A 20,217-nucleotide genomic window follows, 5' to 3' on the forward strand; every position below is an offset into this window, starting at 1 on the left:
CTCTCCTGTCCCACAATCAAACTCATTGTTCATGTTTTCACTATCTTTTACTGGCTTCCTGTTGCTCACTGAACTACCTCTCAAACTATGCCTTTGTTTACAGATTTCTGCATGGCATTGATTCAAAGATTGTAAACTTCATTATATAGAACTTTTTCCAGAATTTATATTGTTCAATTCTGGTTGGTAATCTTTCTTGTAGCAGAGCTACCCCATATTTCCCATAACATAAACCTCTTCCCTCTATTAATATTTACATACATTTCTTCAAAGTCTCCTCATGGGCATTTTTGTCATGTTTTGGGCTTTGTAAGCCTGTGTATTACTGAACAGAGCAAGGCATGAAATGGCCAAGTTTTCTGTGCATGTGTTAGAACCAATCATCAAGTAAAAGATTGATTTGCATTCAATAATTCTCGTACATTTTCCACTCAGTTGTAGAATCAAATCTTCCAAAATTTCTAGAGGACTCAGCGGCTCTTGCAACATATGGAGAGAAAAGACAATTAATGTTTTGGGTCATAACTGATGTTAGCTAGGAAAATGAGATATATATGCTGAAGACAGATAAGGAGTTGGGAGGAGTGGAAGAAAAATTGTATGATAGGTGGAGACAGAATTTGAGAGAAAGACAATGAGATAGATACTGGTAAGTGAGGAAAAATGAAAAACTGATAATTAGGACCGTTACAAGTGGAAGTGGGTTGGCTGTGCTGAAAGCATCTTGTGTCAGACAGGTCCTGGGGTGTGGGAGTTGGTAAAGGAATTGCGAGAAGGTGTTCAAGAAAGTCTTTAAGTGGAAAATAAGGTACTGTCCTTCCAGCTTGAGCTGAGGCTTTCTGGAGCACTGCAGTAGGCCTGTGACAGAGATGTTGGCCAGAGAAGATGGCATATTGAAGTGGCAGGCCGCCAGAAGCTCTGGGTCATTTTTGTGGCTGAAACATTGGTGTTTCCTCTTCCGTCTTCAGCATATATACAGCCTTTTCCTAGCTACTATCAGTTCTGAAGAATAGTCACTGGACTGAAACATTAACTCTACTTTAATTGCCTGAAACTTTGCAGGCTTAATATCTCATATATAACAACATCAATAGTTCAGAAGGTAGGTATAAACTGGCAGAAGGTGACTACAAATGAAACAATGGTGAGATAACCTTAATGACAGTGTAAGTGTTATCACTGAGTTAAAAAGGGTGTCTTTGTTTTGATGAGGCTGTTTATGACAGGTTACAAAGAATTAATGTGGACTGTGGTGGATATTGTTGCATATCCCTGGAAATCTAATTCTATTTTGTAAGATTTTCCAAGCAATAAATTGAATAATTTAGGAAATAGATGTGTCAAATAAGATTAAATTGAAGAATGAATGGCATTGTTACAACCCAGTTAGGGATCGTTAATATTGTTCTAAAAAATGATCACCTGGAAATCAAACAAACCTAAACATCCATCCATAAAGAGTTCCTAATATGATTCAGATCTACTTCTCTTATGCCCTCTCCACCACCAAGAGTTCCCTGATCTTAAGGGCGAGTGGTGCACACTGGTAATGTCATTACACTGGTAATCAGAACAAAAGACTTGTTTTCTGAGAATATCGGTCAACAGTAGAGGAGAAAATTTTGAATTCAGTAAATATCCAGAACAAAATGCTTGCCTCACAGTGACCGTGTAACCACTTTCAGTTGTCATAAATACTTATCTGGCTCACTCATGTCTTCAGGAGGGAAAAGTTTGTCATTCCAAAGATGTGCAGGTTAGGTGGATTGGCCATGCCAAATTGTCTATAGTATTCATGGATGTGTAAATTAGGTGGGTTAGAGGGGGATGGGTCTAGATGGGATGGGTTTTTTTCCCCAAAGCTCCAGTTGCAGCAACATTTAACTCTCTTCCACCAAGAAGATTACTGTAGCTTTATCCCTTCAGCTTCCAGCTAAATAAATCTCAAGTTGCTTTTCCCCCTTAAAAATCTTCATCTTATTCTGAATGAGTTGCTAATCTCAGACAACATGATGGGCAATAAATCTTGAATTTGCTTTACTCCACAGGTAGGTCTGGCTTTATATCTCAGCTTGCAACTACAAGCTACTTAAGACCCAAAGATGACAAGGTCTATTAACTCTTTTTTTTCCCCCAAACATCAACTGGTTTTGCCTGCTGGCTAAACACAAATTAAGTTCAGAGATAAACCTGAATCACAGAAAGAAACCACTTAAAATACACATTCTATTAGAATAAGTACAGATGTCATATTTCCAGTTTTGGTTTTAGCTAAGACTAAATACATGCCATTTTGTGCAATAAGAAGGAATTACCTTTTGGATTGTCTTAGGTCTGTCTGGTTTATCGGCTTGTAGATGCTTACCAGTGGTTTCAATTCCCCTGAAAAAACACAATTCTAAAACTAAAACACTATTCTGCTCTGATGTAGAAGCTATGATATCAAACATTTGTAACAACCTGTACAGTTATTCTCAAATGGTGCAAATTTACTGTTTGCCTCTAACAAACAGTTAACATGGTGATTAATGTCCACATGTAAAGGAACAAAATTAAGTTATAATTTTTACATCATTTATCTGCAAGTCTAATGAAAAGTAGTCATTCAGGTAATAGATATAGAAAACTGTCTCATTAGTACCAACATTCACAAAATTCCTGTACCTTTGAATCAAAATCTCAGTGCCAGTGAGTCTTATAAACCAAGCAGTTAGTGTGAGTTGCTAAAAACTTATTCAGAGGACAGTGCTCACATTAGAGAGCCATAAAATCTATTTTAAAGGATGTCTTGAATGCTGGAGTGGTGTTAGTTACAAGCATTTGTTCATTTCTAACAAATTTGAAATCTTGCTAATAAAGGTTACTTCAGTCAGTAAAACAAAAATACCTTGGAAAATTCTTGAATGGTAGGTCTATAATAAAAGCACCGATTATGACGAAAAAGATACATACTAATGCATTACACCAGTACTATAACAATGAATTGAGCACGTTGGTTTGTTTAATTAACCTGTTTAGAGATGACACACTTCTAGAGCAAGTAGGACTTGAACATAGGCCTTCTGTCCCAAAGGTAGGGACACTATAACTGCCTCAAAAGCCCTTTGAGCATGCTAAATCAGAACAGGCATGAGCTGTTCCAGCTGCTAGTGGATGGATCAGTTGACTTCAAGAATGCAATAGCAGAACAAGAAAGGCATTATCCTAATTTGGTACTTTGATTCTTGATACAAGTACTGGATGTTTGAAACACTAATTGAAAGATTTTTTTCAATAATCTTGCTTTTTGTCATGGTGAAAATAAGAAACTGTGGGAGCCTTTTGAACCTTGAAAGCATGAAGCTATCATTTGTTTGGAGTATTTAAAAACCAATTAAAATCAATTATGACTTTTTTTCCCAATTAATTAGCTTTTTTTTCTGACCAGTGAATCAGTATAAAGCAAGTTCTTCTCCAGTTTGGCAAAAGATAATACTTTCTCTATTTTCTTTACCACCAGACTTAAAAGATCCCTGCAGACAATGCAGGATATGTACATGTATAAAAATGCGCAATGGATGAAAAGAATTTAAGATTGGAAAGGAATCCAATATTGTAGGCATAGGGGTTTCAGAGCAAGATGCCTTTAAAGAATAGTAGATTCTCAATGTTTAATGTGAAGATTTGCTGAGGTACTGTAGATCTTTAATTGTATTTACAAGTTTATTTCTGACAAACTACTTATCATGCTCTTGGAAACTACGTGAAGAGGAAATGGAATCAATCTCAGAAGAGGGAAAGTGAATAGACAGAAATATTTCAGCAAAAGCATGTTAAATGTTTGAAATTGTGAGATGATCAAGGCTAATAGCTAATAATCATAAAGGGTCAGGTATATACCTATACTGCATAAGGTATAGTATGAAATGTGGTGGACATTTGTAAAACACTGTGTGAGGTGACATATGATTTCGATGTATACAGTGTTTTCAATATTCTGTGTTCAGTGTTTTGAAATGAACTTGTCCTAGCTGCCTTAGCATGTAATATACCAGCATTATTTCAATTATTGTGGAGTTTGATGGCAGTCATATTTTTCTGGGCATCTATTCTCTTAATAAATTTTAGTAGTAATGTGTGGCTCCTGTCAGGAGATAATAGGAAAGGAAAATTATTACAAGTGATGATCTGCAGTATTCAGGGAAAATAAGTATGTAATATTACCGATAAATCTCCATTCAGTATCTCTTGATAACATCTAAAAGGCACTTCACTTTAAATCAGCTTCTAAAAAAAAGCACCAATGGAATAATATCATATCTTGCTACCAAATCTCAACCATCTTTACAGATGCTATGATACATCTCTTGGTAATTAATTTAAAATGTGCAGACGCAAATGGCATGATTTTTGTATTATGTACAGGCAACTAGATTCTTGAACTGTTTTAAAAAGATGGCCTTGGGGGATAGATTACATGATTAGGATTAAATATTTTCAGATTAAACTAGATTGAACCATGTATTGTATTATGTGTAATTGTTAAGATTTTAAATTGAATATGTAATTTGTTATAAAACTAGGGTGCACTATTACATTTATGACTGAGAAATCCTGAAAATAAGTGGATCAGAACATTTCAATTTGTAATTTTGTAGCAAGGTGGTGCTGTGTATATGACTCTGATCTGTGGGATAGCTTTTTTCCTTTTACATCTGACTCGTCTAGTTGATGAGGAAGAAGGTGCATGGTTGATAGGGCTGTGATTGTGGCCTGTGTCCTGCTTCTATCAAATGCATGATCACTGGCAGGAAGTCTGTCAAAAGCCACTGCTCTTCTTGTTCTCTTCTGAGTAATTGATTTGCAACCATTCATGAGAGCACTCATAGTCAACCGTAAGCAACGTGAGCCACATATAATGGCCATCCAGGATGTTGTGCACGTAAAGAGCAGTATTGATCAATCCAGCAGCATTCATTATCATATTGCTGAATGCACACACTGTTACCTGGGGAATGCTAGTATAAAGCGCCATAAGAGAGGCCAATAGAATTTTATATTTCACAACTAGAATTGAAAATTGCAACAGGAAAAGAATAAATATCGATTTATGCATTCATTGGAAAAGCCACATTGAATATTGGATACTCAATTGAGAACATACATATGGGCAACAGGCTAATTTCTGATGTGGCAAACTCCAATAAAATTCTTGGACCTAATTGCCGTATTTATTCAGATCCCTGCATTAATTACAGACAGGTGACACTCTACAACAGACAGGATCAATTTTGCCACATCTGCAAGTAAATCTTGCAGTGGCTATCACGTACGAAATTAAAATGTAAAACAACAGCATTTAAGAATAGCCCAATGTCAAATCTCATCTGCATAATGATCAGACTCTAATGATTTTCAGGGTTCAAAATTCAACAATGTAAAGACCCTAGCCTAATGATCTCTACATTATTCTACTCTTATTTCTATCAAATGTGGATTTTATATTTTATTGAAAATGATTATCTGAATCACATCAATGCGATTTGGAATTTAAACGTTGAACATTGAACATTGTAGAACAACACAGTACAAGCCCTTCGGCCCACGATGTTGTGCCAACGTATTATCGTACTAAAATCAAAGTACTCTGCATACCCTACATTTTACTATTCTCCATGTGCCTATCCAAGGGTAGTTTAAAAATATCTAAAATATCTGACTCCAGTACCACTGCCAGCAGTACATTCCACACGCCCACCACACTCTCTATAAAGAACCAAACTCTGGCATCTCCCCTGTACCTTCCTCCAGTCACCTTAAAATTATGCCCCCTCGTAATAGCCATTTCCACCCTGGGAAAAAGTCTCTGACTATCCACTCTATGCCTCTTATCTTGTAAACCACCATCAAGTTACCTCTCACCCTTCTTTGATCCAATGAAAAAAAACCCTAGCTCCCTCAACCTTTCCGAATAAGACCTGCCCTCCAGTCCAGGCAGCATCCTGGTAAATCTTCTCTCCACCCCCTCTAAAGCTTCCACATCTTTCCTGGAATGAGTTGACCAGAACTGAACACAATATTCCAAGTGTGGTCTAACCTGAGTTTTATAGAGCTGCAGCATAACCTCACGGCTCTTAAACTCAATTCCCTGCCAATGAAAGCCAACACACCATATGCCCTCTTGGGTGGCAACTTTGAGGGATGTATGGACGTGGACCCCAAGATCCCTCTGTTCCTCCACACTGCCAAGAATCCTGCCATTAACCCTGTATTCTGCATTCAAATTTGACCTTTCACAATGAATCACTTCACGCTTTTCTGGGTTGAATTCCATCTGCCACTTCTTTGCCCAGCTCTGCATCCTGTTGCAACCTACAACAGCCCTCCAGGCTGTGCACAATTCCACCAACCTTCGTGTCATCGACAAACTTACTAACCTACCCTTCCAAATCCTCATCCAAGTCATTTATAATAATCACAAAGAGCAGGGGTTCCAGAACAAACCCCTGCAGAACACCACTGGTCACCGAGCTCCAGGCTGAATACTTTCCATCTACTACCACACTCTGTCTTCTATTGGACAGCCAGTTTTGTATTCAGACAGCCAAATTCCCTGAATCCCATGCTTTCTTACTTTCATATTTACTTGTTAATATCTAAACTTTTTCTGTACAATTGAATGAAAAATAAATTTGGATGCCGTATTAATTTGTGATTTGTTGAGTCAAAAATACTACTTAAACAAACTCTGGCAGTCGTGGTATCTCAAAGTCAACTTCATTGCGTTGATGTCTCTCTTCACGTCATGTCTTGCATTCTTTCCATTCCTGCATTGTCTTACTGGATAGCCCCTAATATTTTATAATCAGCACTTCTGTGCTTGTATTTTGGTTTTGAAATCTAACTCTTAAAGGAAGAATCACCTAGTCAGTAAATGATTCTACATGTGGTAATTGAGAAATTTGTAGAATGGGCTGTGGAGCCACTTGTGTTAATAGTGGTCCTGTTTACAGTATAGTCACAATGTACATTGAGAATGGAGGGCCAAGTAAACATTAAGGAATTAACTGTACACAAACATTGCTTTTAAACCTGTTCTCCTTCTCAAGGATTGACAATGTGTTCTGAGATGTCTGGTAAGTCCAGTGCATCATCTGCAGATGCTGGGGTATTTGAAGGGCTAGCACATGACTTGAGGACAGTTTTATGTCCTCCCTCCAGCACCTCAATTCTTATATCTGCAAGCTGCCAATAAAATCTTGTGTACAGTATCATTTGAGAAACTGGGAATATGTAGAGTGTGTCATCTGTTGCTCCTACCAATCAGGATCTGCTTGCCACAAAGTCAGCACAATATAAATGTTGTTTCCCCCTTCTGTTTCGGCATTCTTTGCCAATTGTCCCAATGAGTGCAAATGGGGCACAAGATACACCAGGAGATGGAAAAGGTGTGTAAGAAAGGCATGGAGGATTTCAATATGCAGGTGAACTAGGAATATCAGGTTGGTTGCGGATTGCAAGAAAAGGAATTTGTGGAATGTCTCCTAGATGGCCTTTTGTTTTTTGCTTGTGGTGGAGCCCATCTGGGAACAGGCAATGCTGGATTTAGTGATAGTGGGACCCGCCGATGGTGGAGAATCTGAGATAAGAAGGTGTAGAGTTGGATGAACACAGCAGGCCAAGCAGCATCAGAGGAGCAGGAAAGCTGACGATTTGGGTCTGGACCTTTCTTCAGAAATGGATTTCTGAAATCTCCATTTCTGAAGAACGGTCCAGACCCAAAACGTCAGCATTCCTGTTCCTCTGATGTTGCTTGACCTGCTGTGTTCATACAGCTCTACACTTTGTTATCACTGGATTTTGTGTTGTGCAATGAGGCAGATTTGATAAGGGCACTTGGGTGAAGGAACCCCAAGAGACAGTGATCATAATGTGATTGAATTTACTCGACAATTTGAGAGGGAGAAGATGTAACCTGAAGTAATGTGTTACAGCCGAATAAAGGAAACTACGGAGGCATCAGGGAGCAGCGATGCAGAATTGACTGGAAGAAGACCCTAGCAGGTAAGACAGTGGAACAACAGTAGCAGGAATTTCTAGGAGTAATTCAGGAGACACAGCAAAAATTCATCCCTCGGAAAAAGAAGCATAGTACAGGGATGATGAGGCAACCATGGCTGACTAGGGACGTCAGGGATAGCATAAAAGCAAAAGAGAAAGCATATAATGTGGTGAAGGGCAGTGGGAAACCAGAGGACTGGGAAGCTTACAAAGGGCAACAAAAAAAATGAGGAGTTGGACAATTAAATAGGAGGGTAAGCTACCCAGTGATATAATTGAAGACTGTAAACATTTCTTTACATATATAAATGGCAAAAGAGAGGCAAAAGTGGACATTGGCCTGCTGGAAAATGATGCTGGAGAGATAGTAGTGGGGAACAGGGAAATGGCTGAGGAACTAAATAATTAGTTTGCATCAGTCAGCACAGTGGAAGACACGACTAATATCCCAAACATTGAAGAGAGTCAGGTGGCAGAGCTGAATATGGTGGCCATCATCAAGGAGAAGGTACTAGAAAAGCTGAATGGCCTGAAAGTGGATAAATATCCTGGACCAGATGGACTGCACCCCAGAGTTCTAAAGGAGAAAGCTGAAGAGATAGTGGAAGCATTAGTGGTGATCTTTCAGGAATCACTAGAGTCAGGGAGTGTCCCAGAGGACTAGAAAATCACTAACGTGACACCCCTGTTTAAAAAGGGAGTAAGGCAAAAGACTGAAAATTACAGCCCAATTAACCTAACCTCGGTCTTGGGTAAGATTTTAAAGTCCACTGTGAAGGCTGAGATTCTGAATACGTGGACATGCATGGTAAAATAAGGCAAAGTCAGCATGATTTCATGAAAGGGAGGTCATGCCTGACAAATCTGCTAGAATTTTTTTGAGGAAGTAATGAGCAGGTTAGACCAAGGAGAGCGAGTGGATGTTATCTACCTGGACCTCAAGAAGGCCTTTGACAAGATGCTGCATAGGTGCCTGCTGAGTAAGATAAGGTCCACATGGTGTTAGAGGCAAGATGCTAGATTGGATAGAAGATCAGCTGTCTGGCAGAAAGCAGAGAGTGGGATAAAAGGGTCTTTCTCAGAGTAGCAATGGTGACGAGTGGTGTTCCGCAAGGGTCAGTGTTGGGATCACAACTTTTCACTTTATATATTAATAATCAAGATGAAGGAACTGAGGGCATTCTGGTTAAGTTTGCAGATAATACAAAAGTGGACGAACAGGTGGTATTGAGGAGGCGGGTGTCTGCTGCAGAATTTGCACAGGTTAGGAGAGTGGACAGACAAGTGGCAGATGGAGTACAACGTGGGAAAGTGTGAGGCCCTGCACTTTAGAAAGAATAAAAACAAGTACTATTTTTTAAATGGGGAGAATATTCAGAAGTCTGAAGTGCAAAGAGACTTGGGAGTTCTAGTTCAGGATTCTCTCAAGGTCAACTTGCAGGTTCAGTCAATAGTCAGGAAGGCAAATGCAATGCCAGCATTTATTTTGAGACAACTGGAATATAAAAGCAGGGATATACTTCTGAGGCTCTGTAAGGCTCTGGTTGAGCCACATTTGGAGTATTGTGTGCAGTTTTGGGCGCCATATTTCAGGAAGGAAGCATTGGCCCTGGCGTGGGTTCAGAGGAGGTTCACAAGAATGGTCCCAGGAATGAAAAGCTTAACATATGAGGTCTGTTTGAGGTCTCTAGGTCTATATTTGATGGAGTTTAGAGGGACGAGAGGGTATCTAATTGAAACGTACAGAATACTGAATGGCCTGGACAGAGTGAATGTTGGGATGCTGCCTCCATTAGTAGAAGAGACTAGGATATAAGGACACAGCTTTAGAGTAAAGGGAAGACCTTTTAGAACAGAGATAGGGAGAAACTTCTTCATCCAGAGAGTGGTGAATCTTTGGAATTCCCTGCCACAGAAGGCTTTGAAAGCCAGTTCATTGAGTTGATTTAAGACAGAGATGTAATCAATTCTTGATTGTCAAGGGGATCAAGGGTTACAGTGAAAAAGCAGGTGAATAAGGTTCGGAAACTTATCAGCCATGATTGACTAACAGAGCAGACTCAGTAGCCTGAATGGCCTAATTTCTGTTCCAATGCCTTATGGTCTCGTGAAAAACTTCAACAGCGCGTCTTGTTTTTCAGCTGTATCCAAATTGTGACCTAGCAAATGACTATTTGTTAACCTTAAGCAGTCAGTGTAAATTGTCTGCTATGACTGGCAATGAAGCTGCACTGCCACTCATGGGGCTTTTGATTTGAAGTCTGTGTGCCACATTTCCAAAGAGTAAATTAGTTTAAATATGATAAGTCTTAGAATTGCAGTCAATTTTAAAATGTTGGAAGGTGCACCAGAAATATTTGAGCGAAGATTTATTTTTGGCTCATTCTGTATTTTGTATGAATGGAAAGCAAACAATACTTAAGGTTCTCCAAACAAAATTGCTAAGAGATATACACCTGTAGAAGTTTATGTTGCATAACACACAGACACAAAACTGAGTTAATCCTGTACAGCCCATAAGATGTGGAACAGAAGCAGGCCATTCAGCCCATTGAGCCTGCCCCACTATTTCTTAAGCTCATAGTTGATCTGACAATCTTGAACACCAATTTCTTGCCTTTTTCCTATAACCCTTGCTGATTTTAATAATCTGTCTCCTCCTTGAGTATACTGACAAACCAGCCATAATTGCCCTAAGAGGTAAAAAAAAATTGGACAGTTTCACCACCCTGTGAGTGAACAAATTCCTCTGAGTTTATGCTGTATCATCCTGGACTCTTCCACAAGGGGAAATAGCCTTTCTTCATTTACCCTGTCAAGGTGCCTAAGAATCTTATGTTTCAATAAAGTTGCCTATCATTCTGCTTAAATTCCAAAGAGTACAGGCCCAGCCTACTTACCCTCTCCTCATAAGCGAATCCCTTCATACCTTGGATCAACCAGGTGAACCTTCTCTAGACTGTCTCCAGTTCCTGTCTATCCGTCCTTTGGTTAAGGAGACTAAAGTAATTTACAGTATTCCAGCTGTGGTCTGCTTGCTGTGTTGTTGCAGCAAAGCTTCTACCTACTTCTATACGGTATTCTCTTTTGAAATAAAGAGCCAACATCTATTTGCCTTCCATATTAAATGCTGAATTTGGATGCTAGCTTTTTGTGATTCATAGACAAGCGCTCCCAAGTCCTTCTAGTCTGTAGCTTTCTGCAGTCTTTCCCCATTTAAATAATACTCAGCTCTTCTATTTTACCTGGCAAAGTGCATAACCTCACATTTTCTTTCACACATTATTCCATCTGTCAAATTTTTGCCTACTCACTTAATCTTTCTATATCCTTCTGCAGTCTGCAATCCTTACCATTTGCCTTCCCGCCTGTTTTGTGGCATCCACAAACTTGACTATAATACATTCTTTCTCATTCCTATTACAACAAAGCAATGATGATCTCTGGTGTTGGGTAATTTAAGGTCTTGTGCATAGACAAAATGATGTATTTTCAATAGTTTATCTTAGAAATACATTCTAAAGCTCTGACAACAGATCAAACCTCAAATCAAAATTTTTTGTCTGTCCATAGATGTTACCAAATCTGCTGAGAATTTCCAGCATTCTTTTTGTTTCAAGTTGTCAGTGTTGCATGATATTTTGCTTTTTGTCATGTGCTTTAGAGTCTGTGGTGCAATAACCTTTAAGTCTCCTTCCTATTCGACAGCCTTCAGAACTCTACCCGTCACATGCGTAATTTAGATTAGGAATGCATTAAGTGTCATCTGCCAGATGCAGGCTCACGCATTCCATTTCCTCCGGTTCTGTTTGTAATCTTGTGTTGCTCGCTCAAAACTATACTACGGTTGCATTCTTTGAGTCATTTTGTAGGCATTTACTGGTCTCTTGAATTATTGGAGAAACAGTTCTAATATCAAAATCCATGAGTCTTCACTTGTTAAGAATGAAATCAATGCTTTACTCATTGCAGGATCTATTCTGTAATCACACAGGAATTCTCTATTGTGTGTATATATTTGAAAACTTTCAACAAAGTCAACTGCACTCCCTTTTCCCAGAAGCAAATTTGAGTGAGTTGCCGGTTAGCTGTTAAAGGAGAACATGAAATTATTTTTCCTGAAGCTACGTTGAGGACCTCCGTTAATCATCTTGGTGCAGCTTGCCTCTAACTGAAACTGATCCAATGGGCTCACAGGGGAATTTGGCAAACAGTGAGCCACCTCTAACACTCTCTGGAATATGAGGGTGAGTTAATGGGAAAGGTAGACAGGTGTTGAATGAAGTTGAAGGAGAACAGGTCTGAAATTATCTGTTTTAGGATGAAACCAAAACTAGGAATGGGTGGAGCACTTAAAGAGATAGATATGTACAACATGGAACCCTTCAGTCTAACTTGTCCATGCCACCCAGATATCCTTAAGTAATCTAGTCACATTTGCCAGCATTTGTCTCCTATATCCCTCTAAACCCTTCCTATTCATTTAACCACATGCCTTTTAAGTGTTATAATTGTACCAGACTCCACCCCGTTTCCTCTGGTAGCTCATTCTGTACACACCACCCTCTGCATGAAAATGTTGCTCTGGGATCCCTTTTAACTCTTTCTCCTTGTACCTTAACCTATGCAGTCTACTTTTGAACTCTCTTACCCTGGGGAAAAGACCTTGGCCATTTACTCTATCCATGCACCTCATGATTTTATAAACTTCTACAAGGTCACCCCTCAGTCCCTGATGCTCCAGGCAAAATAGCCCCAGACTATTCAGCCTCTCCCTATAGCTCAAACTTGCCAACCCCGACAACATCCTTGTGAATCTTTTCCAAACTCTCCCAAGTTTCACAACATCTTTCCTACAACAGGGAGAACAGAATTGCATGGTGAGGTCACTTTTGGAATACTGCAATGTCCAGTAGAGTCGCTACATGACATCCCAACTCCTAAACTCTATGCATTGACCAATAGAGGTAAGTGTACCAGACACCTTTTTCACTATCCTGTCTATCTGCAGTTCCACTTTCAAGGAACTATGAACATGCACTCTAAGGCGTCTTTGGTCAGCAACACTCCCCAGGTCCTTACCATTAAGTGATGGGAAGAAAATGGGAACTGTTTGAACATAGAAACCTTGTGTTGTTTTATAATGTGATTACAGATAAATATAATCATCAAATGGTCAGTAGCAGCTTGAGTGTTGTAGTAGGAATTGATTACAATGACTAAGGCACATTGTTATTGTGGTAAGAAGCTCGAATTGGGTGAGTAGGTCCTCGAATAGTATCCCCTCCCCAACCAAAATCAGCAATTAAGGCCCTTGTTGAGACAGCTAAAATCACCTCAAGGTCCTCCACTCATCACCCAGCCAATTCCCTGCCTTTCTGGCAGTTTGGATTGGCTGGTTTCCTGACTCTGAAAGCAGAACAACCAGTCTGATGCGTTGTGGGGGGGCCTCCATTTGCCCCAGTCTGAGGTTGTGAATGTGGCACAGGCCAATGTTTTGGGGACACAGGTTCAAATCCTATTAGGATGGATGGTGAAATTTGAATTCAGTAAAAGTCTAGAATTGAGGAAAAAAAAAAGTGGGCTCAATGGTGACCACAGTCATAAAACTCCATCTGGATTACTAATGTCCTTCAGGGAAGGAGATTTACCATCCTTAAACTGGTCTGACCTACGTGCGATTCCAGATGTATTTTTTAGGGTCCACAAGCTGTCAGACTCCGCTTAAATGAGAAACTTGCTAGTCACCTCTTAAGCTGATAGGATGTAGATCTGGCAGCTTTCTTGGTGGGGGTAATGCTACTAAACAAATCCAGCCCTCTCTTTGGCTGCAATTCTCCAAATTATAGTCTGAATTAATTATAAATTTTAGTTTGGATCTTTAAATGCCCCACAGGTTTTCTCCTTGGATTCCCTGCTAGGAAGCAGGACCTTGCTAATTATTCAGTGAGTTACAGAAAAGTAGTGTGATATTTTTGTGGTGAGGAGGCTGCCTCACCCAGAGCATAGAAGATCACCCCTGCTGTTGGTATTGATCTGATCCATAAGCTAGCTGTTTATCCAAGAGAGCTGACTGCATCTCACTGCACGGAAAGGATGGTTCCACCCGAATTAGCATGGCACTGAGGAGACCAGATTTAATTCAATCTGTGATTTTACATTCAGTGGAGTGATTAGGGAAGAGACTACTTCCTTCTAGTTGGTGAGCTAGTGATGAGAGGATAAATGATTGAAAATGATGAGTCAGTTCCTCTGCCAAGTGTTGAAGTATGACTTCATTACACACTGTTATTTAAGCATTTCCTTTGTGCCACAGACTCATTGAGGCAACAGGCATTAAGCATTCCTGGGAGAAGTGAGTGAATATCTAACACAGAGGTGTAAAAAGGTAAAAAGTGTCTTATAATGCAGTGGTCTCTACCTACCTCTTGATCAGAAGATCTGGAGCAAGTCTACCTACCCTAAAAATACTATAAGCGTCGGTACAGCTTTATTTAATAAATACATATAAACAGAGAGATATTGTTGCAGTAAAATCCTGTACTGGCAATCAGGCTAATGTTCTGGGGTCATGAGTTCATATCTCACCAAAGCAGTTGATGGAATTTAAATTGAATTAGTAAATCTAGAATATAAAGCTAGTCCTGTAATGGTGGCCACGAGAACTATAATTAACTGTTGTATACCCGCACCTGGTTTATGAATATTCTTTAGGAATCAAAATCCTCCAGCCTCGCCTGCACCCACAGTGATATTGCAAACCCTTAAATCCTCGTGGAAATGGTTTATGAAGCAACTGCCTTGCCATGTGCAACTGATGCTGGCTTTGCCAGTAAAATAAACATTGCAGCATTGAACGTGTGGTCAAATGACCACAGGCCCCTAGTTGGTCCTTGCTGTAGATATCAGACCTGACAGAAAATTGGCCAAACTAAATTAAACAGCAGCCAGCAGCTATCGGCTGAGGAGAACAGTGGAAACCAAGATCCAACAAGTTGCAAAGGCTTGGGGGAACTAGTTGCAACCAGCCTGAGGTTTTGGGAATGGAGAAGTGTTGATCAGACATTCTGGTGTCTTGACTGCCTGAGTATATGCATCTTACACCCCTAGCATGGCAACAGAGAAGGGTGTTGGCACAACTCAAATGGACGATCTGAAGCCAGCCCCATTGGCCAAAGGGCACACACATTCTGGAAGGTCAGACAAAAGGGAGGTATGGGATAAAGAGACACATTCTTAGAAGCCAGCCCTTCACTGAAGACTCAGCAAAGACATGACCTGGCCCAGCAGCAGAGCTCCAACCGCCTGGAGAGAGACAGAGAGAAGATCTGCCCTGACCTGCAAGACCTACCTTAGTGGAAGAGAACCAGCCCTACATCTGCGAGGAAAGAGATTCCAGTGGCCCAGCTCAACCATTCTGATCATTGCAGGTAATGTACTTTGTCAGATCTGGAGAGAGAGTAAATTATTCTAGGAATTTGAGAAATGCTCATGTGGTGTTTTTTAATAAGGAATATTTTGTTTATATTAAGTTGAACTGCAAACCAAATTCTGTGTCCCTTTGTCTGCCTCACCAACAGGAGCACTTGGGTAAAGCGTTTTTAATAGGTAAATTGGTCAAAGGGTCCAAAGCACAGACCATGACAGAAAAAGATACAGGTGGGAGAGCAGGGTAGAGCGCTTCGTTTTGCATTACTTCAGTAAAGAGGTGGTTCAGACCATGATGGATGAAGTGTAGCATTCTGCTATAAATACGTGTTTGTGTGTCATTGTAGAATAGACTTTTATTTTAGATTTACTGTGCATCCCTTTGAAGTAGACCAATATAGTATCCTATTTTAAATGTCTCTAATGCTGCATGTTGACTTGTGCAATTCTGTACACCCCTCTAGTCCATAAATCAGGACTTGAGTAACCTTTGACATTGCAGACATTGGAGATATGTAGGTAAAGTGAGCCACAAAAATCTGGTGTGCCAAATAACTGGCCGTTGAGTGTTGGAGCTAAATTAAACTACTTTCTGATGATCAAGCTTGAAAGTTAGGACTTGCTTCTGCTGCTGAGAGGGTGGAATTGCTTTAGTGGTGATTCCTGAGAGAGTTTCTAGTGTTTTGCTGGTGTTCTCTGACAGTGGAATGATGAGATACATGTTAACTGCTGCATTTGAATTTGATTACGTGCAACAAATGAGTTGGCAGCGAGCAGCATACTGCTGAGGATCTATGCATATAACAAGGAGTAGTATTTGCTGCAGTTAACGCTCCTACACTGCTAGACGAGTTGGTCATTTTGTTTGAGTTTTTACAATGCCATGGATTTGTTATGCGGGCTTGGCCATGAACTTAACAGTGACTTTGGTAAGTAGGCTGCAGTAAATTGTGTTTTCAATCCTCTCCAGAGCTGCTTCTGCTGTGTTAAAGTTGTTTTTTTAAAAAAAATCATTATCTGATTTCAAATAATGTCTGTTGAATATTGTTTTCCAAATGAGACAGAATATTACTTTGAAATTTGAGTAAAAATACTGTGCCAAAATCAATGTGAGAGAACTTTCTGATGATTCAATCTCTTAAGACAGCATTTAAGAATATATGGACTATTGTTAATAATCAGACAAAAGCTGTTTAAATAGCTTGCTGCTTTACTGTGAGAGGAGTGGAGATGGGAATTTGAGTGAGTTAATATGGAGATTTGTAATTTATTTTCTGAATCTGCCATGCAGTGCAAGACATGTTTTTCAGCTGTAAAATTGATCCAGAGTTTCTATTAAATTGTACTTTTTATTTCAGTGTAGTTTACCAAGCTGTTGCAGATGATTGTGGAGTATTTAATACAAATTGCAATCTGTGATCTTTTATGCTAGTTTAGAAATGAATGCAACATCTGCCGCAAAACTGGCCAGATTAACCTCCAATGAGATGTTCTGTTAATTTGCACTCGTTTGTGGATCACTGACAAGTCTTTAAAATTTGAGTTGTTTAGATACACACACCCAAGCAATATTTTGACTTGCTAAGAAGCTTGATCAGTATGTCTTTCAGTTTTAGACATATTGTTTTAGTGTTGCTGAATTTTTTTTGTTACATATATTTTATATATTTTTATATAGAAGAATTTATTGTTGCAGTTAATCCAATGCTTGGGTTTACACATCTAAATGTAAATCTCTGGAAATGGCTACATGTGGTCATATTGGACACTAACCCAGCACATGAATCAAGTTCAATATACTGTTGAGCAAATCAATTCCATCAAGTGTGTTGATGGCTTTGTAGATACGAATCGCAACAGATAATATGGCATTCTAACCAAATTAACAGGATCACTCAATTTTACCAAGAGACTTAGGTACCCAATTTACAGTTAGCATTCCATCAGAAACTTGAGCAAGACTAGTTTTTCAATTTCTTAGAACCATCTTAGAATCCCTACAGTGCATCGGCGTTGAACCTCCACAGAGCAGCCCATCAGATGCCCACCTCCTTTAGGCTTTATTAATATTGACAGTGCGTCAGATCAATTTTTTTGTTCTTTTACACGTTGCAGAAACCATTCAACATTTTTAAATGTGTTAAACAAACAAATGTTTTATCAAGATTAAAAGTATACCTCATGTAAGGTTCCCAGACCTTAACCAAGACGATGAAAAAGCAACAGACAATGATTTTGGTGCAGCAAGTTAATGGAATTGAAATAAATTACTGAAAAAGAAGCAATAAAAATAGGCATAAGTGAATGAACTACTTTCAATCCTTGCCTCTCAAAGCTCCAGGATGCAAACGTTAAAACCATGTGGAGCTGAAGGAACACAGCAGGCCAGCAGCATCAGAGGAGCAGGAATATTGACTTTTCGGGTCGGGACCAACCATTTTCTGAAAAAGGGTCCTCACCCGAAACGTCAACTTTCCTGCTCCTCTGATGCTGCCTGGCCTGCTGTGTTCCTTCAGCTCCACACTGTGTTGTCTCTGACCTCAGCATCAGCAGTTCTCACTATATCTGAGGGTACAAGTGTTGTCATCTTTGGGTCTCTTTAATGTCTTCTATGCCTGCTGCAATGCTGTAGACTTGTCTGCTTTTACATATCTATTTTTAGACTCTCACAGCGTCTGTTTTGTGCAGTAAGGCATGTTGATCCCTGACTACATGCGCCCTGGCTACTGAAATCTGAGTTGGTTAACATAGACTGGGGAAAAAGTTCAAAAGGTAAAGTGGTAGAGAAAGTATAGCAGATATTTATGGAGACAGATGTGGCACTAAAGGTTAACAAGAAGTTGAGGATTATATCAAATTGAAAAAAAGGATGAACAATTCTGCAAGGAGTGATGGTAGGCTAGTGATTGCGACAATCTGAGACATGATTGGAGGATGGCTTAAAAGAAAAAAGAGAAATTGGAATATGAGAGAGAGAGAATGTGGAAAAAATACAGAAAATAAATAAAAGCTTCTTGTGGTATATAAAATACAAAGGAGTAATAACACTGTTGGATTTTTAAGATGGTGACTGGGAAATTGACAAAAGAATCCAAGGAAAACAGCAGAGACTTTGAGCAAATATTTTGCCTCTGCCTCCACAGTCAAATACATGCAAATCTTCCAAGAATAGTAGAAACAGGATGCAAAAGGGAGAGAGGAACTTAAGTCACTCATAATTACTCGACAGAAGTATTAGGAAACTAAAGACTGACAAGCCCCCTGGATCCGATGCCCTGCATCCTAACATCTTAAAGGAGGTGGCTAGAGCGATAATGGATGCATTGGTTGGAATCTTATAAAATTCCTGAAAATGCGCCAGTTGATTAGAAAGTTGCGAATGTAACAATTGCTTGAAACCTATATTAATGGCTTAAATGAAAACACTGACCATGTTGGAGCCAAATTTTCTAATGATAGAAAGCTGGGGTGGAAACAATGGCGGAAGTAGGATACAGAGAGTCTGTAAAAGGATATAAATTTTGGCAAATACGGTATATTATGGAGAACAGGGAAGATGACCACTTTGGCAGGAAGAATATAAAACCAAAATATTAAATGGAGCAAGACTACAGGATGCTGCAGTACAGAAGGAACTGGGTGTCTTTTCTTGCATAAATTACAAAACATTTGCATGGAGGTGCAGCAAGTTATTTGGGAATAACGGGAAGGCAAATGGAATGTTGGCCATTATTACAAGTGGGGATACATTATAAATGTGGGAATGACTTGCTGTAACTATACATGGCCTGGTTCCAGTTTCGGGCATCTTAAAGAAGAATATATTTGCAGCCTGATTTTTGAAATGAGCAGATTAACTTGTGAGGAAAGGTATTTTTGTCTGTACTCATTGGAGTTTAGAAGAATGAAAGCGATCTTATTGAAGCATCTGATTCTGAGGGCCTTGACAGGATGTTTCCCCATGAGAAGATCAAGAACTATGAGGGTACGGTTTAAAAATGAATCTCCATTTTAAGACAAGACGAGGCAGAATTTCTTCTGAGTGCTGCTAATCCTAAGAATTCTCTTTCACAGATGGTAGTGAAAGCTGGGTCATTTGAATATATTCAGACATTTGAATATATACAATAATCTATCTTGGACTTCGATCAACAAGAAAATCAAGAGTTATGGGTACAAGCTGGAAATTGGAGTTAACTCCACTACTGGGTCAGCCATGATCTTATTGGTGGTGCAGACACAGTTGTTTTAACTGCCTATTCCTCCTTTTATGCGAAACCTGCCCCTTACGTCTCACACTCCTGTCTGCTCTTCTCTCCTATTGAGACCGTCCAAAAAGCTTCTCTGTGCAGTTTTCACAACATGCAATGAGATGAATAAGCAATTAATCTGTTTTTGTTCTGTTCGTTGTTGGATAAGGGTAACCAGGACAACAGGGAGCTTGGTGCTTTTTTTTAAAAGAAGTCTGATGGAATCTTTACATTCTTTGAAAAGGCACACGGGACCTGAGTTTGTTTAAGATGCTGCCTTGTTGATGCAAAGCAATGCTGCACGTTCTCAGTACTGCACTGAAGTGTTTAAAAAAAACTCAGTTAAAAACGGAAATCCTTGGAATGGGACTTCAAACCACGGCACCTGAACCTAGAGGTGAGGATGACCTCTGAGCAAGGTTGAGCATAAAAATATCTTACATGTAAATACGCAGCTGGTATGTCGAAGCACAGAATTCTGAATCCTGTTTCTATACTT

At 39.5% G+C, this 20,217-nt stretch overlaps 1 protein-coding gene across 8 annotated transcripts in view; it reads left to right on the forward strand.

The window, feature by feature from the left end:
- Positions 1-20,217, forward strand: part of grip1 (glutamate receptor interacting protein 1) — a 384,971-nt gene that overhangs the window by 237,959 nt on the left and 126,795 nt on the right. Inside the window, exon 1 of one of the 8 annotated variants that reach the window (XM_048549319.2) lies at positions 16,158-16,397. The exons of the other annotated variants lie outside the window; for them this stretch is intronic. Coding sequence (XP_048405276.1) covers positions 16,352-16,397 — 46 coding nt within the window. The 5' untranslated portion in view covers positions 16,158-16,351. Of the gene's footprint in view, positions 1-16,157; positions 16,398-20,217 lie in introns of those variants that run through there. 8 annotated transcript variants of the gene reach the window in all.

Source organism: Stegostoma tigrinum, chromosome 18 (assembly GCF_030684315.1).
Source record: "Stegostoma tigrinum isolate sSteTig4 chromosome 18, sSteTig4.hap1, whole genome shotgun sequence".
Lineage (NCBI taxonomy): Eukaryota > Metazoa > Chordata > Chondrichthyes > Orectolobiformes > Stegostomatidae > Stegostoma > Stegostoma tigrinum.